We start from the raw sequence: 25,929 nt of genomic DNA, 5'->3' as shown, positions 1-25,929 counted from the left end.
TCCCCAAAGGAAGACAGACAGGCCAGCCCTCTCTCCCTCCTTTGGCGATCGAGCCCTGCTGCCTGGACCCAAGGGCAGCTGCGGTGTCTGGTGGTTCCCCTGCCCGCGGGGAGCGGGCACTCCTTCTGGTAGCAGAGGCTGCCCTTCTGCCCCGGAGCCTGCCAGCTGCTGACCCTGGGTGGGTGGGTGGGTAGGAGGGAGGGAGGAGGCGCTGCTGCTGCTGCGGTTGGGCTGGGTGGGAAGTGCCAGAAGGCGGGCAGCCTCCTCCGATGGCACTTAGATGCGCCACTCTCAGGGAGCTTCCACCTACTTCACCCACCCCCAAGGAGGGAGGGGGAGGGCAGGTGAGCTGTGACGACGCCTCCTGTGCCTAGGCCGGGGGTTCCACTGCTGCTGCTCCTGCTGGTGGTGGTGGCGGCAAATCCCTTCAGCTGGGGGCTGGAGGGGAGGCACCACAGGCGCACTTCTCTCCAGCCAAGTCTGCAGCGGGACCCGCTCCTCCACCCCTGAGGTTCCCAGGACTCACTCTGGGGTGGGGGGGCTTTTGGCGGTGGTGAGGGCGACAGTTTGCCACCCCGATCCAGGGCCCGCAGTCTAGGCGAGCGCCTAGTTCACCTAGTAGGTGAGCCGGTCCTGTCAACATCACACCATCGCATTAGCTGTTTCAAATTAAACCTCGTGGCATTCTTGTCTTCGGGAGGTGGGAGACAAACCAATCCCTGGCATTAATGCCATGAATTCCACATTTAGAACTACATAATTAGTTCTGAAGAGGCTTGACCATGGCTAAACAAGGGAGCGGTGGCGCAGGCGGTTAAATGCCTGCCAGTAACATCTTTGAACAGCTGTTACAGCTGTTCGATTCCCACCGCGGCAAGTGTGAGCAACTGGCCCTCGTCCCAGCTCCCGTCAACCCAGCGGTTCGAAAGCGCCGATTAACACCTATGCGCAAGTAGATGAATGGGTACCTAACTTAGAGGGTAGGGGGCACCCTCCCCCATCGAGGGGGTTGTTGGCGTGTCAAAGACTGGTGGAGCGGTGAGGCGGCGAGTAAGCGGCTGGAAGATGGCGTCCTGGCACAGCTCGAACGACGGAAGCAGATGGCGGCGGAGAAGCGGAGTTGGACGACGTGGGGAGAGCGGACGGCGCAGGCGCGGCGGAGCCGGAAGGACAGAGCTGAAGCCGCACCGTAGCGCGCCGCACGTCGAAGGGGCCTGGCTGACTCACCGCAGGAGTGACCGTCGAAAATGGAGCCAGAAGACAGCCGAGGGAATGCCGTCCCAGAGACCGTCCGGTACCTCCACTGGGTGCTGATAGGGATTGTCCCCCACCCTGTGTTTCTGTGGCCATAGATTAGGCATTGAGAATCAAGTGTAAGCCACTCAGAGACCCCTTAGCGGGGGTTCGAGCGGGGTAATAAATCGAATAATAAATAAATAAATAAATGTATAAAGGAGGGTCCAATTAAGATTCAGGCTGCTTGTGTAGGACATTGGTGAGGCATATAACATTTCTCCTATAAATTACATACAACAATAACCTTATATTACATTTATACCACACAGTCTCCAGAAACTTCTCTTTGAAAAGCAATAGGTATTTTTGAGATATTGTTATGAAGAAAGCATATATAGGTCTCAGAGCAGTTAGTTTTTATTGATAAAATTTAATATTTTTGAAGGTTAAAAGCAGCCTCTTTATTTGCAATGTGGTAAAGTTCTTCTTACTGTCCTAGATGGCAATAAATTACTGAATGTAATATCCACTTTATCCACCAGAGTCTTTTATTTTATTTTTGGTACAAAACACACAAAAGATTACAGAGGTTTGTTTGTTTGTTTTAAAATCAATATGCAGTAATCACTTTCCCTCTTTCTTTCAAAAGAGGGTGGGGTCCACTACTAAACTACTCTATGGGGGGGGAATGCTTGGGATGTACTTACCTGCAAGGATCTCTTTTTCTGCATTATTTATTTCCTAAGGGATTCTTCTTTTCGGGACAAACAAGAAACAACTCATCACATTTTTTTGTGTAGGTCACCATCTATGATCCAGGGAAGTAGCTCATCGGTCTTTCCTATTGCTGCTGTAGAAAACCAAAGTGCCCATTAAGTCCTCTAGCTCTGTCTAACAAAAGTTCCCTCTGTGAATATTTCTTGCATTTGTATGTATCCTTTTGCTTGGGTATATGGATGCAAAGGGAATGCAGTCCATGCTGTTTTGGCATAGTGTTGGAGGTGGTCTTGCTGAGGCTGTACACTTCCTCTTTAAAGGACATCATTTAGTGACCTCATTAAAATTAGCCTAACAATGCCACACCCTCCCTTCCATTCATATTCTGCAGGCTATGGATATTTGCCCTTAGAAAAGAGAATAGGGATTTTTATAGGGGCTCCTTTTTTTGGAATGTGGCTGTCCCTGGTTTTGCTTTCTCTGCAGAACCTAGTCAATTCAATATTTTCGGCATTCTTTCTGAAAGGATTGGGTTGGCTCTATTTTGACTATTTCTGTCTAATCCTTATCAGGATTTGTTACAAATAGGGTTGGATAGATTGGTGCTTTGCTGCTTAAACTGTTTTTTTTTAAAAAGGTCTAATTTCTTCTTTTATACCAAAGTACAGGTAATCAGACAGTAATGCTTTGATTATTTCATTTTTAAAGCCTATATGACTGTGTCTTTTACACATATATCCCATATCTTTTATGTATTTATTCACTTTAACTTGTCCTTTTTATCTGTATATGGTATCAGAATTAGATGATATTCCCCAATGGCCTCCAGTGAGACCAGAGGAGGTTATTCCATTTACTGAACAGCTAAAGCCAAGAAAAGCCCCTGGCCCAGATGCAATTCCACCTGAAATAGTTAAAATAAATCCAGACTAGTGGGCCACCTTCTTGGCAGATTTTTTTACCATAATCGATAGAACAGGAATAATACCAGAGTCTTGGACTTAGACTCTCAGTGGTCATCGAGGGCTACTTGATTTTCAGTTATCTCTCCTTATATATAATTGAGTAAGAACATTCTATATGAACATTCTAAATTTGGCCCCTTTAGTGTATGGACGCTTGAACTGTCAGTCAGAAGACGCTGGCTGGGTTGACTGGCTGCTTTGTGCAGTCCCGCCCAGCGTTTCAAGGTCTTTTGCATATGGAAGCTGATTGGACTTCACTGCATTCCACACCTCAAACTCACCCCCCTCCCCGCAAGGCAGTTGGAATGTCAGTTGCATATGGAACCTTCAAGGTCTTTTGCATATGGAAGCTGATTGGACTTCACTCCATTCCACACCTCATACTCCCCCCCCCCCAAGGCAGTTGGAATGTCTGGTTGTGGATACAATGCCATACTCCCCACCCTCCAAACAAGCTGTTGCCAGTCTCCAGGTGACAGCTGGAGAGCTCTTAAAGCTCTGGTGCTAATTCAAAGTGCTGCAATTTGTCGACAGAGTAGTGTTTTGGCAAATCTTTAGGAATTGTTTGGTGCATTTACGATGAGGCACCCACCCAGAGCCTCTGGCATTTTCTCACTCTGCTGGCATCAAAACCAATTTAAGGCAAAATAAGAGGCTACTGAGAGGGGAGGAGATAAAGTTGCCAGCTTTAGGTATGGAAAATCCTGGAGATTTGAGGAGTGGAGGCCGGAGAGGGGGACCTCAGACAGGTTACAGTGCCATAGACTCCACCCTCCAACCCAGCTATTTGCTCCTGGGGAACTATTGTTGCCAATCTTGGCCCAGCACCCATCAAACCATTCTCTTCAACCCCCTGCTGTGCAGCTGACTTTCCCCTAGGGTTGCCAATCTCCAGGTGGGACCTGGAGATCTCCCACTGCTACAATTGATCTCCAGATGACAGAGATCAGTTTCCCCTGGAGAAAATGGCTGCTTTGGAGGGTAGACCCTATGACATTATACCTGCTGAGTCCTTCCGCCCCCGCCCCCCCCATGCTGCCCTCTACAGAATCCACCCCCCAAAACTCCAGGTATTTCCCTCCTTATAGCTGGCAACCCTACTTTCCCCTCAGTGCCTGTTGGTAGGCAACTAAGTTTGGTCCAGTCACCTACTTTGCCCTTTGGGAGAAAACATACTGGGGCCAATCCTGATAGGGTTGCCAACTCCCGATGGGAAATTCCTGGAGATTTGAGGGATGGAGCCTGAAGAGGGTGAGGTTTGAGGAGGGGTGGGACCTCAGACAGGTACAATGCCATAGACTCCACCCTCCAAACCACTCAGTCCCTCATGGGGAACCATTGTTGCCAATCTCCAGGTGAGGGCTGGAGACCGCTCAAAATTACAATTGCTCTGCAGAAGGGAGGGCGGAAGTCAGCTGAAGTCAAAGGGGCAGATAATGGTAGGTTGATGATTAGCTGCGAAGGAGATGGGGTTGCCAACTCCAGGCTGGCAAATTCCTGGGGATTTGAGGGGTGGAGCCTGAAGAGGGTGGGGTTTGCGGAGGGCTGGGACATCAGACAGGTAGAATGCCATAGACTACAACCTCCAAACCAGCCATTTTGTCCTGGGTAACAATTGTTGCCAATTTCCAGGTGAGAGCTACAGATCACTCAAAATTACAACTGCTCTTCAGGGAGCAGAGATCAGTTCCTCTGGAGAAAACAGTGGACTCTGCCATTATACCCTGCTGAGGTCACCACAGCAAAATGACACTGTTTGCCCAAAGCCAGAGCACTCCCCCAGAGCCTCTTTCTAGATCTCATTGTATTTATTTCCACAACAGGCTTTACTGCTAGTAGTTTGATAAACTTTGTTATCTTGTTCTTAGTATTGTTTTGTTATCAGAAATAGAATTTCTCTTTTCTGTTCACTTTTTAGATATAGTTGGCCACTAATTCCTCTTATCCCCCCTTTCACTTTAAAAAGCAAAATTTCACTTTGATTTCTCACTATAGTTTTCTGTTATACTCCTGTGCCCCTTTTGAAACTTCAGTCCTTGCATGGTGGATTTTTTAATGTCACACCCAACAGCATGGCACTCTAGCAGGAGGACAGGGATGTCTGAAAAGACCCTGCCTCAGAGGATATGCACAGTGAATTCTGAAATTTTGCAGAACCTTCCTTCCTGCCTGTCCTTTCTTCAATTCGAAACAGATTCCAGATTCCTAAAAGGAAGGGGGAAACAGCTGGTTGGATTTCGGGGAGAAATTAGGTAAAGAGGAATTAAGAGAATTTATCTTAACTATGTTACTTGTTTTAATAAAACACTCATGAGGCTGGCTGACTTTATTTACATTGAGTCTGACACTGAAATCCCTTGGATTTTGTGGGCACTAGTGTGCTGGAGAAATCCAGCTATTTACTAAACTAAGATGAAATCAATATATTGTGGCTGTGCTTATAGCTGAAAAGTATGGTGTCACCTATAAGCTATTAAATAATGACAGGGTTTCATAGAAATACAGAGGAACACTCCTGGGTGATTATTAATGCAATTGTATTTTGAAATGTGAGAAATTTACTCCTAGTTATATTTGAGACTAGGAACGAAGCCCGTTGTGGAAGTGAGACAACAAGCCCTAGATAGACGTTGGGCTTGTCTTCCCCTCCCCCAGTGCCCTGCTCTTTTCCCACTCTCCAGACCCTGTGAGTGGTGGGGCAAGGGGACGGGGCGGCAGCAGTTCCCTGGGTGGGCTGTCTCTGAGCAGACAGCCCTCCCTGGTTTCGACTCCCTGCCAAGAGCCTGTTGTCGAGGGCCGACGGGCTGGGCCAGTTGCATTTCCCTCCCCTGGTGAGCCAAGCAGCTCGTGATCCACCTCTCAGGCCCCTGACCCTTTCTCCTCCACTTTGCCCACTCGGACCTGATGGTGTCCCCCCCACTGTCTCCCCCCAGGCCCCTGAGCACCTCCCCTCCCCATCAGCGGCACCTGCCCGTCCCGGCGTGCTCATCCTGTCATCCGTGTCTCGGGCTGGAGTGTGCTGTGTCCAGGGTGGCTACGGTGCTGGCTGCCTCCCTCCCTCACGGCTGCCCATCAGCCCTCCCTGCAGGCCTTCACATCAGAGGCATCCTACTGCTGCTGGTGTTGTGGCCAGATGGAGTGAAGGCGGCGAATGTGACAGAGAGAGTGGTGAGCAGGCCATGGATGGAGGCTGCTGAGGGAGAAGGTGGTATTGGTGGTGCAGGCCAGTGTGGCTTGGGCTGGTGTGGGAGGGAACAACCAGGGCACAGCGAGGCCAGGTGGACCTGTCCTCCCGCCTCCACACTGGAGCAGCTGCCGGAGCATCCATGTGGGCTGCCTCCATGAAGGAGAGTGAGGCCAAGATGCCATGTGCTGCCTTGGACCCCACACAAGGGTGACAGGAAGGCAGCCAGTGGAGACAGACGCCCTGTGAGCGGCACACCAGGGCACTAACCAATTCCAGAGCGTGTAGAATTTTCTGGAAAGTGCCACCACCAAAAGGCTTTTATAATATAGGGAGATATACAAGAGAAGAAGAAAAAATGTTGTTGAGGACTCTATAATCTAGAGATGTTGTTGCACAAACTGTAATGGTTGTGACAGCCATAAAAATGCTCCCCAAAACAAAACATTTGTATGTCTGTTTTGATTTCCTTTTCTTGTTAAGGTATTGACTTCTTGGCTGTGACACTGATCTATAGATTTTAGATACACAGGTATGATTTTTTTAAATATAATTTTTATTAAGAAACAGTAGGTACAATTAACATTAAAATGAACCAATGAACAACGAGCATAACATATAACACAAACAACAACAAACAAAGCTGCATCCATTAAGCAGTCCTTAAAAAGATGTCAATCATTCAATTGCCATTACCGAGCTGAAATTAGCTAAAATATTAGGGTCTGAAGGTCCTTTATGCTTGAGTCTCCATTTCAGGAATGGGGACCATTTATTCATTGCATATGACTCATTGACCTGCAACTCTGAGCCTTGGAGGTCATCTGAGATTTTCTCTATAATAAAGTAATCCCACAATTTTGTGTACCAGAGCTGAATCATGAGGGGACCATCTTCTTTCCACTTTGTTGCTATTATGTTCTTTGCTGCCGTGACCATTGTCATAATCAAATATTTTTTCTAGAATAGAATCTTTGAGGGTTTCCCATAGATTCAATAGGATCATTTCTGGTTTCTGTGGGACTATGACATTTGTTATCTGGGTGATTTCTGAGATTATTTGCTCCCAGAACGACTTGATTATTTTACACGACCACCAGTTGTGGAAAAAGGTTCCCTTTTGGCCACAGTGCTTCCAGCAATTGGAAGATACAGATGAAGTACAGTGGGATAGCTTAGCTGGCGTTAAATACCACCTGGACATAACTTTATATGTTTGAAATTGTAATGGAATCACTTTGGAGGTATATGCTGGGGCATTCCATATTTTGTGCCACTGATCATGCAATAGCTCCTTATTTAAATCTTTATGCCAGGCACCTTGATAAAAGTGACAATTTGAATCTTCTGATTTCTGTAAAATGTTATAAATCTTTGAAATTAGTCCCTTATTGGGAACATCTTCCTGATACAGTAATTTCTCAAAGTCAGTTAGGCCCATTCGAATGGGGGGTGTCTAAATTTGTGAGTAGCTAACAAATTGCTGACTTGGAGGTATTCAAATCACGGCAGGGTGTGATTGCACCTCTGATCCAAATCACTCTTTGCTAGTAGGTGATTCTTTGTTATTATGTCTATAAAGTGGTTAAGTTTTGTTTGTTTCCAATGCGGAAACGCTCTTTTCCCCAGCCCTGCTTCAAACCAACTTTGACTGGTGAATGATGTTAATATGGATGTTGGTTAGGCTAAACGCCTAACATGTCTTTTCCATACCTTTAGGCTACCTTCAGAAAACAAGTTCAAATGTGATGGGTAGTATTGTTTCTGGGATGTGTGCCATAGAAAGTTCTACGAACTCAAATGGGGAGAAGGAATTCTCTTCTATATGCTTCCACTCTGTTTCATGAGAGTTGTTGTACTGTTTGATAATATTAGCTAATATTGTGGCCTCATGGTATAATCTTATGTCAGGGGTAGCTAGGCCCCCTTTTTGGGTTTTCTTAATGAGTTGAACCCTATAAGGGGTTTCTTGTGGTGCCAAATGAACATATTAATTTCCTTATGCCATTTTTTAAGCAGTTCTGGCAGAATATGTATAGATATCGCCCTGACGTAGAATAGGAGTTTTGGAAGGATGAGGGATTTAAACAGGTTGACACACTCAATTAGCATAAGATTTATTTTATCCCATCTGGTCAATAGCTCCTTGATCTTGAGTGTTATGTTTGCATGGTTGGATTTTATCAAATCCTTTAGGTTTAAAGGGACATTAACTCCCAGATATTTCCAGGCTTTTTCTACCCAGCTGTATTGGTGTTTACGTGTTATCAGCTTTTGACATGAAGCCAACACCTTAATAGGGTATAGTAATGACTTTGTATAATTCATCTTGAGGCCCAGGACTGAGCCAAAACTTTCCAGATGTTGGGTTATTATTGAGAGGGAATAGTCAATATAGCACCATATCATCTGCAAATAGGCTTATTTTGTGTCTTCTGCCATTTATCTCAACACCAGGGATATGTGGGTCTTCTCTTATTTTGCTGGCAAACGGTTCTACTGCTAGAGCAAATAACAGAGGTGAGAGGAGACACCCTTGCCATGTCCCTCTGTTCGTAGATATCTCCTGTGAATTGGCGCCATTTACCCTCAGGGTTGCCTTGGGGGAAGAGTAAAGTGAGTCTATCACATTTCTAAATCTATCACCGAATCCCATTACATGTAAAAGGTGGTGTACATAATTTGACTCTACCATGTCAAATGCTTTCTCTACATCTAAAGACAGTAACCCTGCATCCTTGAGCTGTTGCATTTTGCAATGGTGGATGATGTCCAAAGTTTTTCTTATGTTGTCCATCATGTCTCTCTGTGGGATGAATCCCTTTTGTTCTATTGATATATACTCAGCTATGATTCTATTCAGTCTTGCAGTAATTATGGTTGTAAAAACTTTATAATCGTGGTTTAATAATTCAATAGGTCGATATGACTTGACGTCCATTTGATTCCTATCTTTCTTTGGGAGCAATGTAATTTTAGCCTTGGTCCAGGTATTTGGGATTAGGCCTGTGTCAAGTACACCACTGATTATGTCAAGTAGAAAAGGGATTAAAGTGGTGCAGAAGCATTTATAGAATTCGGCTGTATAGCCATCTGGGCCAGGGGATTTGTTATTTTTCATTTGCTGTAAGGCTATTTCTAGTTCTTTGCTGTCTATTGGCTGTTCAAGGAAGATCCTATGTTGCTCTGTCAGTTTTTTCAAAGAAGTAATATTACTCAAGAAGTTACATATTGAGTTATGCGAAGGCTGTGTGGATTGGTAGAGCTTGGAATAAAAAAGCTCAAAGTGGTGAATTATGTCTTTTGTTGATGTGCTAACTGCACCTTTGAGATCTTTTATGCCCTTTATTCTCATATCTGAAGTTCTTTTCTGTACTTTCCAGGCTAATAAGTGTACAGATTTTGGATTCCTAACCCAGTAGTTCTGTTTAATATATAATAAATTGTATTTTATTTGCCCCATTTCTAGTGCTTCTAGCTTTTTTCTTTCTTCTAGTACTTTTATGTAAAGTTTTTTACTACATTTTTTGTGTGGAGGGTCTCCATTTTGGCTATATTTGTCATCAATCCCTGTTTCAATTTAGCTTTTTTTCCTTTTGCAGGCCACCGATACGGAAAAAAAATTGCCTCTTAGGACAGCTTTGAACGCATCCCAGGCAATATTGTTGGGAGTCTCATTATTCCAATTGAGTTTAAAGTATTCTATAATGTCATTCTCTAGGCCTTCAGCCACCTTTTTGTCTCTTAATAAAAAATTATTGAATCTCCAAATAGGGTTAGTGTCATTTTTAATTAAGTTGCTAAAATGGCATGTGACAGGGTCGTGATCGGAATAATATTTTTGACCAATTTGAGCTGAGAGGGCTTTGTTCACTATTGAGGATGAGATGAAAATATAGTCTATCCTCGTGTGGACCATACAAAGGTATGATGATCATCAGAAATTTGTCATTTCAGGATGTGTTTCACACAACCAATGAGAAAACCTAAACAGGTCTGTTTCCAAATTAACCAACTTTACACAAGCCAATTTGGGCTTCATTTGAATTGAGCTTGAATTATCATTTTTAACCTCATGCCCATTCTGAGCTTGTTGCAGTCCTGATGATATAATTAGGAATGTAAGAATATATGAAGAGGTCTGCTCAATAAGACCAGTGGTCCATCTGGTCCATTGTTTTACAATGGCCAGCATGTTACCCTGGTGGGCCAATAAATCGGGCATAGAGGCCAAGGCCTTATGTTTTAAGGAATGTAAAAAAAAATCTAGTGCACACTGAAACATTTTAAATACTCAAACTTCAGAATTTTAAATGATCAAATCCACGGGAAAGTGCCTAATGGTATCATGACATCAGCATAATTTGAACAAAGCACATTTCTAAATAAAGGTATTCCATGTAATTGTTCTTTGTTGGATTTATATATAATTGCAGTTTTTGACAACATGACTATGCCCCATATTTTAAAAAGCCATTTGGAGACAGGGTGAAAAACATTTTTCCCCTAATAATAGGTGATTGTCATCTAAGAATATCAACAAATTCATTACTACTTCAAAGTCATTCTCCTCTAGGCCTTTAAGATCATTCAACAATACATATAATGGGTTTATAAGAACCTTATAACCTCTAATATGTTCAATATATTTAAAAACCATTTTCCAAAATATGCTTGTTTTTGGACAGACCAAAATATATGTATAAAGTCTACAAAAGATTTTCTACATCACTAACAGTTATCATTACTCATTTTATACATTTTCAGTTTATAGGGGGTTAGAGACCATTGATGAAATACTTTCCCATAATTTCACATTTAAGTTACTGAGAGCATTGTTTGGAGCTTTCAGTAGCTCTAAAGAAACAATACATTGTACTGGGTTAGATATCATTGACGAATATTTAATAGCAGTTTACATGTGCGTGTTTTTCTTCATAGGAAATCTAAAAGTATATGACATTATTGTTTAGATACTAATATCAATTTATATTAGATCCTAATAGTGGGAAATTATTTAACAAATATTGTTTAGTGGCATCTACGCTATTGTGGTCCTGCAGTGTTTGACTGCATCCCCGATGCTGTTTAACATCTTCATGAAACTGCTGGAAGAAATTATCAAAGTATTTGGAGTGAAGTGTCACAAGTATGCAGATGACATCCAACTGCATTTTCCCTGACTTCCAAGTAAGATGGGTCCAGAACAAATGCTTGGAGAAGGTAATGGGGCTAGGATTGCCACTGTGGGAGAAAGTTGTGGCGGCAAATTGAATTCAAATCCAGAAATGACATCACTTTTGGGCAACACTTTAGGAAACCCTCAGATCTCTACGGTAAAGATTATTTTAAAAATTGGGAGATTCCTAGAATGTTGCCTCTCACTTCTGGGTCCTGATACAACCCCCCCCCCCCAATACTTTCTCCTGCTGTGACAATCAGTAATGGTAGGGAAATGAATGGATTAGCAGGAAAACATCCACTGGGGGCAGGCAAATGGCAACCCTCAAAACCAATAAACTGAAACTTAGGTCCAATTTGCATTGGTCTTTTCCACCACTGTGCCTTCAATTTCACATCATCTCACAAATTCCTGTCTACATTGCATGCCACCATCACCTTCCTATTGCATCGACTCAGCATTGGCTGTCTGCATTATTTTATTGCCATGTAGTGGCCACTCCAAGGTCACTACAGCGTCCCACTGTGTTATCTGGATCTCTTTTAAAGCCGTTCCAATTGCTCCTCCCCGCCTTCGAGATACTGTGAGCAAAAAGCAGACAACTGGAACTGAATTCTCCCCCACCCAGTCGTCTGTGTGTTTAAAAGCAGCCAGGGAACATATTTCTGCAATCATATTTTTTTTGTTGGTGGGTTAGAAGCATGCCCACCCAGCTTGTTCACTTTCCAGCCCCTCTCTGCCCCCTGCCAGGTCACCCTCTTTTACTTTCTGCAGGGGAGTCATGGGTGCTGTTTCCTCCCCGCAGCATAGTGCCCTGCTGGTGCCCTGGGAGGCCTCCCCCCTCTCACATGCGCTCTGCCTCCTGCAACCCTGCAGTTGCCATGGTGAGGACTGATGCAGACAGCTAGCCTTTATTCCAAGCCAGAATGGGAGGGAAAGGGGAACAGAGTACCATGGCACCGCAGCAGACTGAAACTGCTTTACAAAGCAAATGCAGATTCAGCCTTAATCTAGGAAGACTGAGATGGTACTGGTCAGTAGTAAAGTGGCACAGAGAATGTAAGCTCATTAAGCTTCTATCAACCGCAGCTCATATAACAGTTATTGCCTTTGCTTGAAAGGTATAGTCTTCACTTGCTACTTATCTATCCAAAGCAAAACAGAAGTCCATTGGTACCATGAAGACTAGTAACATGAATTTTAGTATAAATTTTGTGAGACAGAGCTAGTAACCACAACAGTGTCCATGGAATGGGCATTTGTTTCTTAAAGATGCAAGTGCTGCTATTATTTTGGGGACTTAATTCCCCCCCCTTTAGATTTCAAATTGTTCTGCAAGCCTGGAGCTTTTCTCAGGTTTGTAGAAAGATTTGTCTTGCCTGTCCATGGCTCCAATCTCCTTTCTTTTTCCCTTAGAAGCTCATTGATTCATAAATCTTGAGCAGCGGAAAATACTTATTTCTTATTTTTCAGTTGCAAGGGCTAAAAGGACTGAAACATATTTTGCAATTGCTAAGGTAAATGTAGGATCCTTATCGCTAAGCAAAAGAGCCAGGGTTTCTAGAGTATAAGGGACGGTTGGTTAATTAAATGCTTAATATAATGATCAGGCCCAAATCTCCAGATTTAAGTATCAACAGATGGGGCTATGTTGAAAATTGGATATATTGATACATCTTTCAGACTGAAATTCTGTTATTTTATGTAACTTTTGCCTTGTCAATTGTTCCGTTGCTTTAAAGAGTATTTACTCATAACTACCTTTATACCCGGATCTTTTTAAAAGTTAGATTTCAGTTGGCCTTTAGTGACAAGTTTAACATCTCAAAAATCATGAACAGTACAAAAAGTGAGAAATAATTTCCCTCCCAGCTATAGACTATTTGTGTATAATTTCTGTGTAATTAGCATCACAAGGTAATGTAGGTAACAAATTGCCAGTCCATGGAACATAGATGGTGTGCTTGCAAATCTTAACAATGGACTCATTCTGAAAACTGCTAAGTTCATCATTTTCTTTTACATTTGCTTGGATGAAGAATTGCATTGTGATATTATATATGATAATAAATCACAACCTATATGGGAAAGTAAAGGGATGAATAGTATGCTATATCATGAACCAGAACATTACAGAAAAAATGTGGGGAAAATTTGCATTGAAACAGTATTTTTTCTAACCTTAGAAGATTTCTAGGTCTCAAACTGTTTCTGCTACTAATGCTTTGCATTATTGTATTATTCAATAATGGACCATAATTACAACAGTAATATTTCAGATTATGTAATGACAAAACATTTATAGGGAAAAATCAAAAGTTCAGGGTAGCATGAAATTGCATTAATTCAGATGAACTGTTAGTAATTATGCAAGGTGATAAATTTGACTTGCTCTAATTATCCATAACAATCTCATGTATTAGGATGCTGTTCTTTGCTTCTTTGGTATTTAAGAAGACTGCAAAATATTCCTTCCTACAAGCCAATAATATCATTTCTAACTAATTTATTGTTAAGGAACTTGTATACACTTAATGTAATTTCTCTTCAGGAACTGCTACTGAGTTCTGAAAGCTGTGTATCATCATTGAGTCGCATCCTATTCATTCCCATTAGCGAATTCCAGTAATAAATTAACGTTATATCTATCCTTGTCATATATTGCTCTGACAAATTTTCCAGCACTTGAAGCAGTTCTAAGCATTTTAAGATCTTCAGAGAATGTTCCTGCCATCTAAGGTAAAGCAGGGATGACAAGACTCAGAACTTTCTTGGTAGTGATGCCTTGTCTGTGGGATTTTCACTTAACCAACTTGCTCTTAATTTGTGTATTATATTGCTATGCTGCTTATTCAGACTCCTGCCCAAGGCAGCTTACAAATAAAATCATCCCAATATAAAAACAGGCTGCTAAAAACAAACGATTAAAAAAGATCACTGGATACAAGCAGCATACAACAGAAAATGACATACCAAAAATCATACAACAGAAGCAAACTATTAAAAAGCTGGTAACACCCCTAATTAAAAGCCTGGGGTATAAAAGAGCGTGTCTTGACCTGGCAACTAAAAGAAAGTAAAGTAGGTGCCAGGTGAGCCTCAAAGAGAGTGTCCCAGAGGCAAAGTGCCACCACAGAAAATGCCCTGTCTCTCGTCACCACATGCCTCACCACTGAAGGGCAGGGGCACAGAGAGCAGGCCTTGAGAGCAGATCTTAACTGGTTGTCTGGATAGTATGGGAGGAGATGATTGTTCAGGTACTCCAGCCCCGAGCTCTTTAGGGCCTTAAAGATAAGAAAGCAATTTGAATAGTGCCCAGAAACAGATGGGTAACCAGTTGAGATCTTTCAGTACAGGGGGGATTGGATCCCTGTAACCAGCCCCGTGACAGTTGCCTGGCCACTGCATTTAGGACCAATTGAAGTTTCCAAACCATTTTCAAAGGTAGCACCACATAGAGTACATTACTATACTCTAACTTGGATGTAGAGTTGCCATCTCCCCAGTGTTGGCTGGGGTTCCTCCCGATTTCAGGGCCTGGTGCGATGATGTCACTTCTGGGTGACGTCATCACAGTGCACACACTTTGCATGAGTGCAAGAAGAACCCAGGAGGAGCATGGAGCCCCCTGCTGGCAGATTATGAGCACCTGGAAACCCTACTTGGATGTGATCAGATCATGGATCAGTGTGGCCAGATCATGCTTTTCAAGGAATGGCTATATCTGGCAAGCCAGCTGGCACTGATAAAAGTCTGTACATGCTGCAGAGGAGACCCGAGCCTCCAGCTGTAAGTCAGGATCCACAAGTATCCTCAAACTATGAACCTCCTCCTTCAGGGGGAGTTCATCCCCCTCCAGGACAGGAGGGAGCAGCTTGTCCATGGACCAGCAGCACTTCAGTCTTGTCTAGATTGTCAGTGTATTGGCCCTCCACCAGACTTCTATTACCTTCTCCAGGTTATTATTCATTACTTCCACAGCCCTACCTGGCTTAGCTGTTAAAAGAAATAGAGCTGGGTATTCTCTGCATATCTTTGAGACCTTACTACTAACCCCTGGAGAAAAGTTGTCAGCACCATCTTAGCAAATGATAAGAGATTTTGAGGGCAGCGCCTAAGGAAGGTGGAATTTGGGGAGATACCATTTCCAGGTGATGCTCTAGGAACTTCCCCTAATGTCTGTGGTAAAGATCATAGAGACATGAGGAAATTCCAAAGCATCACTATGGAGGCCACTTTATAGCCATTTTTCAGGGTTTATCTGTCACAGGCAGGCACATGGCAAGCTACTTGGAGATTTGGAGATGGTTCCCAGGACAGAATTTAAGGAGGGGTAGTTAGTGGGGTTATAATGTCACAGAGTTGTCTTCAAAATCTGGATTTTTCTCCAGGGAACTGATCACTGTAGTTCTGAGATCAGCTCTAATTCCAGGAGAACTCCAGGCTCCATCATAAGGTTGGTAATCCCCACTCCTCCTAAACCTGATGCGGGGGGGGGGGGACCTAAATCCTTGGATATCCTTATATCAGTATATTTATCTGTCCTTCAGTTGGGTTGTATGAACTCCTTCAGGACAGATAAATATACTGATATTTGAAGTTTGTGCCCTAGTTCTTATTCTAGCCAGTGTTACTACATGAGTTCCTTTCTACAGGCAGCAACTATGCAGTTGATGAGCAGCCATTTTTGAATACCCATAACAGTGTATATTTACTTTCAACAGGTTTTATGAGGGAAAGAAGCATTTTATTACAGAGGGCAAATGCACACATTATAATTTGCTTTTTGTGGTATGTGTAGGTATATAAGCAGCTATAAATAATATAATTGTTTGCACTGCCTTCTGGGAGATGTAGCATAGAAGGGAAGGAAACAGACAGTAGAAGGGCCTAGGCTGTTTTTATGAGTTATGCAGCAGCTGTTGCATCTAAAATAAACCTCATTTGGAACCTAAATACATGTAGCTGCTACAACATGGAGTTTTCCCAGAAATGACATAAGGTAGCTCTAGGAATCACCAGCACCTCTATGGTTTTACCACAGGATTTTCACCAATTCCTGGAGGTACCCTACATTATTTTGGGGGTTCCCAAAAATTATGTAGCAACCTTGGTGATGCCACTGTCATTGCATGTTCCCCTCATGTCCCCATCTCAACCCTCCTGCTGGTTATAGGCTCAGTCTGGCAATGCTAGTACATATATGCTAGAGAAGGCATATAATTTCATTCCCAAATAATATTGGTTGGGGGAAAATATCCCCTTACTCTTTCTTCTTAAGGTACCTTCTTCTTTTTTCTTATTCCCTCTCTGTGTTTCTTTTTTTTCAATTTTTCCAACTTTCCTACTTCTTTTTTCGGCCTTCATTTTCCTTCTATTCTGTCTGTATCTATTCATTTGCATTTTCCTTCCCCTTTCCTGTTCTCTTTCAGTCACAAAAAATTGGGTGTGAGGAGGCAGGTGGTATGCCAGCTGCTTGTGCAATAGTAAAAACAGCAACCCCAAGAATAAACATGGTTTCCTGGGACTGGGACATCAGTTCCTTGTGTGCCTTATCTGGTCCAATGGGAGCTCCTTCTTTGCAGAAATGTCCACTCTGTTTTCTGTTCTTGGTTGGCATTGCTGGTAGCCAGGAGAGAGGATCCATATCTACTAACTGTTGTTCTTTTACCTCAGAGTCCCCAGTCTTTTTGAGCCAGCAGGCATCTTTAGAATTCTGACATGGGGTTGTGGGTGCAACCATAATATAGCTGCTGCGGGAGGCAAAGTGAACCACAAGATGTCAGGGAGTGAGGTTATGCATAATGCTAACAGTAACTCTTCGACATTTTAAGCAGAAGCTCTGTATAACAGGATGTCTTTAAAAATGAACATATATTTTTAAAAAATTCTTGCATACACGTAGCTGACCTTCAGTCAAGCGGCAAAGAGTTGTTTTCTGTGGTGGCAGCTGCTGCCAAACGAATGCTTTTAAAAATTTTGTAGCCACTGAAATCACCAGTCAGAAGATTTGCTCGGCAAAAGCCCCACTCACTTTCTAAAAACACTTGGCAGGTGCCAGGAAAGGTGTTGTCAGGTACCGTGGTGCCCAGAGATGCCACACTGGGAACCCCTGCTTTGCATTCATTGTCAACTCCTGCAGTGGTGTCCTGGAATGAAAACTCATCATATTGCTTTAAGAAAAACAATGTTTATTACCAAAGTCTTTGAGTGGAATTGTAAGAGTTGGCAAGATTCAGTTGCACCAGCTGAACATCTTGCCTGTTCTGTCAACCTGCTTCCCATCAGTCTCTAGAAATATCCCCATATGTTTCAGTGTATATCAGTAACGTTCTTGCGAAAATCTAATTTGGTTAACATGGACAAACATATGTTTTCCCTGCCATAAGCATAGCTGATACTTGCTGTGGTCTGCAAATGTTTCCTGCGGACCATGATGACTTGCCACCATGCACAGCTGAGCCCCATCGTCTCTGTGCCACACTCGGAAGGATCACATTCGCACCTGAGCATTCTGCCCAGTCTACATGGTATCATTACAGAGCTGACTGATTAGCTGCACTGTGCCAATAGTCATATGCCAGAATGCAATGATGAAGGAGAATTATAGGGAGGGGAGAGTGCAATTGGAAGGCAATTGGAGCTGATAGCAAAATGCAGTGTGAAGCAAGTTGATTTTCACAAAGTAAGACAAATGCAGGCACAGGAAGGAGAGAATTATGGGGAGTCAGGTGATAACTTATTCATAGATTTCTGCAGAAAGCAGCACAGTTAGAGAATATACCATCTGTGAAATAAGGCTGCTGTTCTTTAAATGTCTATTAGCAGTCACAATCCATTCCAAACACCTGATCTCTGCTATGTTCTTTTTGACCAAAAAAAGAGAGATTTTATTAGCTTATGCCATGCTATGTTACAGCATTATTCTAGGGACTATAATAATAGTAAGAGATGTAGTGTCCTGGTGCCAGTATTGTAGATAAGCACATAGATTTAATTGAAAAAGCTCACACCCCAATATTACCACTTAGGTCAGTAATATAATCTGGTTAATAATTTCCAGAGTGCTAAGAGTCTAGCTTTCATCACTGATTTCCATAGCTATGTAAAGGTGAACGCATAGGCATATGATAGGAACTCTAATACTCACATATTTACCATATTGCAGTATAGGTAATAAGGATTATGACACTTTCTGATCTCTCTCCTCCTTCCAGTACCTTCCCCCACCATATTCTTAATGAGGTGGCTTTCGATCTTTAAAAATCCAATAATTGCCCCCATATCCGGAATAATGAGACAGACAACACTATTGGGTACTAACGGGCCACTTTATTAACTACAACAAAGCATAACAGCAACAAAATTGTAAGGGATACTCTGAATGCGACATGGCAAGGCTAGGGGTCAAGAGACCCTTCCCTCGCCATAATGATGTAGGGCGAGCCACCCAGCCCTGGAGGCAAGGCAAACGAAATGCCTTACCTCCGGCCAGCATGGCCAGGGTAATTGCCAGGGATAACCACCCCTGAGCCGCGAGGCTCAAAGGGAGGCAAGTCCCGGGCAAACTCTTAGGCAGTCTGTTTTTCCCGCCCCGGGCTGCAGGGCCCAAAGACTGTACCGACAAGACCCCTATTCCCAAATGGGTTATAAGCCGGTGCTCACCGTGCCGCAATCTGTTTGGAATAACAACCTGCCAACTAAAGTGACCACCTATTTAAACTCAACCACACCCAAGAATTGCCTTCGCTGCAGCTACAGTCCAAAGTAGGCAAAAACACCCCTTCCCTGAGCCAATTAGGAAGAGGTGAAAAATTCCTACTTGGCCCCTGAATGGGCGACCAGCAGAGCCTGAACTGTAAACTGGGTGAAGGGTGGGCCGAGCACAGGCGGCGAATGAAGGAGGGAAGCGAGGGCCGGCTCAGGAAACCTCCGGCCCCACCCCCCTGTTAGCCCTGGATGTGCTCCTCCCCGGAGCAGCCTCGCTCCTTGCAAGGAGGCAAAGACGGCCTGAGCGCGACACGACCCGATGGGCCAGCCTCGCTCGGACCGGATTAGTGTGTGTATGTAGGGGGGCTGACTAAGCCGGGTTGGTCCTGGTCAGTACTTGGATGGAAGACTACCAAGGAATACCAGTCTCACTGAACAGAGGCACGTATGGTAAACCACCTCTGAACGTCTCTTGCCTTGAAAACCCTATAGGATCACCATAAGTCAGTTACTATTTGATAGCAAAATAACAATAACAAATGGAAAAGTACTGTCAATGTGCATCCTCATCACAAACATATCTATGAAGTTTTTTTTTTTTGAACACAATTTTATTTTCATGAAAATATTGACATATCATCAGTTCAAATTAATATTTCAGTTTTAACCCCATACCAATATCCCCAATTTACTCTCTCCCTCCCGCTGGCTTCCCGCAACGCTTCCCCCCTCGTCCCTCCAGCACAACTTAAGATAACATCATATTCTTATTTCAATATTGTTCCAAATATAGTAAGTTATGTTTCACATCCCAGTTCTTTTCTAGGTAAACTTTAAAGTCTCTCCACTCTTCATAGAATTCCTGATCTTCTTTGTTATTCAATTTTTTTGTAATTTTGTCCATCTCCGCCATAAACAAAGTTTTTTGTATCCATTCTTCTAACTCTGGAATTCTTTCTTGTTTCCAACATTGTGCATAGAGTAGTCTCGCCGTTGTAATCAGATACCAAAATAGAGACCTTTTTGTAATATTCAGTGCTTCCATTTTAAGTCCTAAGAGCAGAATTTCTGGCGCTTTCTTAAAGGAACATTTCAGAATCTTTTGCATTTCGCTGTGGACCCTGGTCCAGAAGTCCACAGCTTTTTCACATGTCCACCACATATGGTAAAATGAACCTTCATGTTTTCTACATTTCCAACACTTGTTGGAAAGATTTTGACTCATGTTGGCTATTTTCTTTGGTGTCATATACCACCTGTACATCATTTTATAACAGTTCTCCTTCACATTAGTACAGGTCGAAATTTTAATCGAGTTCTTCCACAGATATTCCCAGGAATCCATAGAAATCTCAGTATTAACATTTACTGCCCATTTAAGCATTTGTTCTTTCACCGTCTCGTCTTCCGTATACCATTTTAACAAAACTTTATATACGGTAGAAATCGCTTTTTTCCCTCCTCCCTCCCAGACAGTTTCAATTTCATTTTTCTCTTCTCTGAAACCATATTTTTTCTTATCTGAATTGAACAAGTCAACTATCTGTAAATAGCTCAACCATACATATTTATACTGTATTTCATCCTGCTCTTTCATTTGCCATTCTGTACCAACTTTTTTAATTAAATCTCTGTACGGCAACCATTCTTTACCGCTTTGCCTCGTGTATGACGATAGAACTTCTGCTGGTACTATCCACAATGGTCTTGCATCAAAGAAAAATCTTTTATATCCATATCTATGAAGTTTTATTTTGGTTGTGTGCGTGTGTTTTTAAAGAAGTGCACTTGCTCTAGGTCTCAGAGTAATGGAAATGTGTTTCATTCTGTATTCTATAAAAACAAATTCTGTAAAAACTTACTCTGTAAAAAACAAAGCAAAATATATTTCTACTTTATTAGCACTATTCATTTTATTCCCTTAATGGAACTCTTCTTTTAAAATCTGGACACTGGACTTCACTGGTTTAATTGTATTCTCCTCTCTAATTCTTTACAGGCTAGGAGACTCTTAAAGTCTTTAAAACTCTTAAAACTATTTTTTTAAAAACTCTTAAAAACTCTTAAGAACAGAACTCTTAAAAAAACAGACTTGTGTAAATCTAATTTGGATTGGGGCTATTGCACAGGGTGATGGGAGCTTACTGTTCATCTGATTTGAAATGCTTCTCGCTGATGGGTGGAAAAAAGATCCAACAAGTTTTTGTCCCTGCTCCCAAAGCAAATGGCCCCAAAAGCCCTAGGAGCACTGTGACACAGTAATGGCAAGATACCTGGAGGTAGCTGTCCTGGCATCTGGGTTAGAGGACTCAGAAAGCCTAGATGTTAGCCGAATTGCTCTTTAGGAGAGACAACTGGAACAGTTTAATAATCGGGATTCAGGTCTATGTATACGCAGGATGGGCTGTACCAGCGCGCTTCAATGATGAGACGAAACGGTAGTAAAATAAAGCTTTCTTTACTAGTTATAATTCAGGCACACAAGAATAATAATAAAAACCAAACAAACACACAAGAACTAAGAAAAGCAAGTCAGATATTCACAGCACGGTTGCATTAGCAGGAAGTATCGTTGGTGGGGTATATTTATCTTCGGCGTGGCTCAGCTCCTAAAGCTTCCAGCAGGATGAGGGGATGGAAGGGGAGAAATAGGGTGGAAAACACGTGAATCCAGACCAGCCGGGAACACGTGGATTGACCTTAGCTGCAGACTAAGGCAAAGCGGTTTTCGGGAGTTGGGATATCAAGTTGGACAAGAGAGGGTTAAGCAGACATAAAGGGGTCGTTGGAGGGGATGAGAAGAGCTGCCCTGTTGGCTCTGTGCATGATCTTTAAGGTCTCCGGCGAGAGGGGAGGGGGTGGGCTCAAGCAGATTATCAGGTAGCCCAACCCTACAGGTCAGTGATTGGGTATGGGGTCAATATTCAATCTATTGATTAACTAGATGGGGAGGTGCCTGGGCAGGGGCAGGATACGTGCCGAGTCACCGGTAGAGCTGACGTGTCTTGTTGCTATGTGTAATGGACTTCCATTGTGGTCTAGCACAGGAGGACCTCAGAAGTTAAGCTTGTCAGGTGGAGACACTCGGTCTGGGCTGGCTAATGAGTTTCTGTGTTTGCGATCAACCTCTGTTTTTGCATACACATGATGAGCTTAATGACTCTGGGGGCCCTGCTGAGTTGATGTAGATCATCCTATGCAGCTGGCATCGTCTCTGGCTGCCCCCTGGTTGACCTTTATGTTCCACAGTCTCTTCACTAGCCCTTTCTGTGTCAAGCTTTAATTCATAAGACATAGTTCATAAAGTAGCCAAAAATAGATGCTTAGGCTAACATAGAGGTGCCTTAGAAATGGAAAGCCAAAAGGGCACAAATGACTGTTGATGAGGTTAGCTTTGGAACAGGGCTTGGGCACTCAAAGGGCTTAGAACCCATGGCTGGAACTGTTCCCTCTGATTCCATCTCTTGTCCCTAGCAGTGACAATGTGCAAAGATTTCCACATGCCCATGCTGCAGTTCTGAGCTTGTCCTCCCATGAATTTTTCAGAAAGTTCACAGCAGGTGTGATAGTACAAAATACTTTTCAGTCCCTTAGAAAAAGTACGCATATAGCCAAACAGACAGCATACATTTTAAAAATGTTTTCTCATTGTATAAATACATAGCTCTAATTTCCCTCCATAAGAGAATTCACAGTATGTTTTTGAGAGGCTGAAACGGTTTATAGCCAAAAGAGCACCATACATTTTAAGAAGATGAAATATATATATGTGGCCATAGTCTGGATAACAACACAGCTCCATTGCTTGAAAATAGGTAAATCTGACAGACTTTTAACTGTTTCCCTAAAGATCTTGACAACTTTGAAACCAAAACAAGAAGCACCGTATCAGTCAGAGAAGGACAAGGAGTCGTTCTACTCTGTGGTACCCCATCCCACTATGGAGGTAATAGTTGGTGTTTTGTGTTGTGTTTCACTTCATTTTCCAGCATAAATAAGCGGAATGTGCTAAGCATGCATATTTATTTAAAATCTTGGAGTGCAATCCATACTAGCACGAGTGTGGCAGTGTTCGGGGTCAGTAGGGGGCCTACATGGTTCAAGAGAAGCTTGTTACTCTCACTCAGAATGTTACCACTGTGATGGCCTGGTTGTGTGCTCAATAGTGATAAGGAATGTGCATGTAGACTTCTTAATCTCTGTAGTGGCCAGACATGCAAGGAGTGGCTGGAAGGATAGTGAATAAATCTCGTCATACATCTGAATTAATTTCATCACACATCTATTCCACATCTGTGCTAGTATGGATCATGTGCTATTGTATCCGTAATCATTTTTAGAAGTGAATCATAAAACAAATTGATTTACGATGAATTACTTCTAAGTTTGTATACAAAAAAGTTATAAAGTGATGTTTTAATACAGGACGTAGAGCCATGACATTTTTAAAAAGAATAAACAATAGCCATTGCAAATAAACACTCTGGGTTTCAGAAAAGTATTGCTAACTTTTGATCTCCATATGTTTAAATTTTTTACCAACTTTCTGGTGAATCACAAGTCCCAATGAATCATGGAATATACTGTCCCTAAATATAGTGTAATATATATTCATATTAACTACTAAAAGTATGTTTCTTAAACAAGGATGAAGGGGAAAATATTGTTTTTGGAACATTTTTGGAACATTCTACATGTTATAAGTGGCAAAAACAGATACTACCTCCCTATTCTGAAAGATGGACATTTTAAAATAAAATGTATGTAGATACTCTTAAAAGTATTGCAGGGTCTGGGGGATAATTAAAAAAGAAGAAGACAGGACATTACTGTGATTTCGATTTGCATAATTTTGTCTACTCATGAGTTCCCAACATTCCTTCATCTATGGCAGGCCTTGCATGGAAATTGAATGCTCTCAGGAGTCAGGCATCTGATAAACTGCTGGTGCCTGCAAAGGGGTGGTAGCAAAGAGGAGAAGCTGAGAATAGAGGTCACATACCTGTGCATTATTGTTAGGGTTGCCAGCCTCCAGGTGGGGCCTGGGGAACTCCCGCTTTTATAACTGATCTCCAAGTGACAGAGATCAGCTCCCCTGGAGAAAATTGCTGTTTTGAAGGGTGGACTCTATGGCATTGTACCATGCTGAGGCCCATCCCCTCTCCAAACCCTGCCCTCTCCTGGATCCACCCCCAAAGTCTCCAACCCAGACATAGCAACCCTAATTATCGTGCAGCTGGACTTGATCCAGCAACTAGGTTTACCAGCAAGGATAGGGTCCCTTATGTAGCCCTGTGTGCTTTAAACCAGGTGAACTAAACTGGGGGTGGGGGAAAGCTATCAGGTTTCGGGCTAGCTTTGTGTTGTTCTCATTGCCCTGGTCTGACATGGCACATGAGAAAAGGCCATGGTTCAGTGACCAGTTGCATGCTTTTCATCTCCAGATCAAGGGTCTCAGACATCATAAGTAACCAAATATCATAACAAATTACAGGAGGCTAAAGGCACAGTTTAAATAAGTTATCAAAAGATGTGCAACCCCTTCCTTCTAACGAATATTGCTAGCCATATCAAAACTATTTGGCTTCCTTTGAACTGCCTTGGATGTTTTACCTGAGAAAGGTATCTCAAAATTCACTTCAAAGTTTGCTGGAGGCAAAATCATAGTGATTCAAGGAATTCGTCTTCCAGGAGTTATTCTTTTTAAAACTCTTTTGGATGTTTCTTAAGGTTGCCAGTCTCCAGGTGGTACCTGGAGGTCCCCCCAGTATTACAATTTATCTCCAGATGATAGAGTTCAGTTCCCCTGGAGAATATGGCTGTTTTGGAAGGTGGACTCTGTGGCATTTTACCATGCTGAGGTCCCTCCCCTCCCCAGGGTCCACTCCCAGATCTAGCAACCTTAGTGTTTCTTGTCATTCCCCAGATATTTTTACCTGAAGAGAAATCACATCATCTGCTCCGTATTCCTCTCTAGGAGAAATTTCAGTAGTCACAGGGATAAAAATGATCCTGATCTCATAATTTATATTTTCTGTTGCTATTCCATGATAACATATTTTCAAAATTCTCATTTGTATTCACAGCTTTTTGTGATATTTTCTAACTAACGTGACATTATGTTCAGTGTATTGATCTGAAATACATGTTTTCTTAATAGAAGGAATTGCATAAGACATTTCATAAAAAGGACTCTCATGAATATGCTGCCTAAAAGATCTTGAAGATGCATTATTTCATAAACTTCCTCTTGCTAAATTTTATTAACTTCCTAACTGTATTTCATGGTGTAGAGTTTTTAGAGAAAGGTTTCAGAAGGAAAGCATCCTTGATAGATCCCCCGTGACATGCTGTTTCTAATTATAGTCACATAATATTATGGGAAGTCAGCGTAAAATTTCACAGAAACCACTGGTGTTTACAAACTCATTATCATACTGCGCTGATGTTGCATCTGAAAACATAAATAATGTTTTAAAAATGGCATTGATGATGGCAAGGACTTGGGACGGGAGAAAGAGGCGAGGTTTTGAAATGAATCAGTTGGCACAAAGTTCTAAGCTCATGAATTATACATTTAATTAAGGAATGCTAAACTGTGAGATTTCAAAAAACTTCTGATTTACTATGTTTTATTAAAAATACAATTTCCGTGCCACTCCTGCCACTGCTGGAGCATGATAGAAAGAGCTCCACAGTCAGCTGTCAAACTCCAGACAGCGGGAAGGAACAATTGTGACAGAAGGTGAAAAGAAGCCACCAAACAGAAGGGCAGTGAGTCAGGCAGATCAGAATGGCAGGGGAATCATAAAGGAGGTGAGCGACTCGTATCTAAAGGAGGCAGCTATATGGAAGAGGAGAAGAAAAGTTAGCACATAAGCTGTTCCATCCTCAAAGCACTGAAATATAAAAAGTAGAATTCCAAAAATGCCTGA

General features: G+C 42.5%; 1 protein-coding gene across 1 annotated transcript in view; it reads left to right on the top strand.

Annotated features, from left to right (window-relative positions):
• The window catches only part of CNTN6 (contactin 6), a 189,688-nt gene that overhangs the window by 30,092 nt on the left and 133,667 nt on the right, over nt 1–25,929 (top strand). Inside the window, exon 2 of the mRNA XM_015405452.1 lies at nt 22,845–22,940. Coding sequence (XP_015260938.1) covers nt 22,845–22,940 — 96 coding nt within the window. The remainder of the gene's footprint in view (nt 1–22,844; nt 22,941–25,929) is intronic.

This window comes from Gekko japonicus, unplaced genomic scaffold, assembly GCF_001447785.1.
Source record: "Gekko japonicus isolate JY-2015 unplaced genomic scaffold, Gekko_japonicus_V1.1 scaffold1778, whole genome shotgun sequence".
Lineage (NCBI taxonomy): Eukaryota > Metazoa > Chordata > Lepidosauria > Squamata > Gekkonidae > Gekko > Gekko japonicus.
The sequence above is the reverse complement of the archived record's forward strand: the minus strand, read 5'-3'. Positions and strand labels throughout refer to the sequence as shown.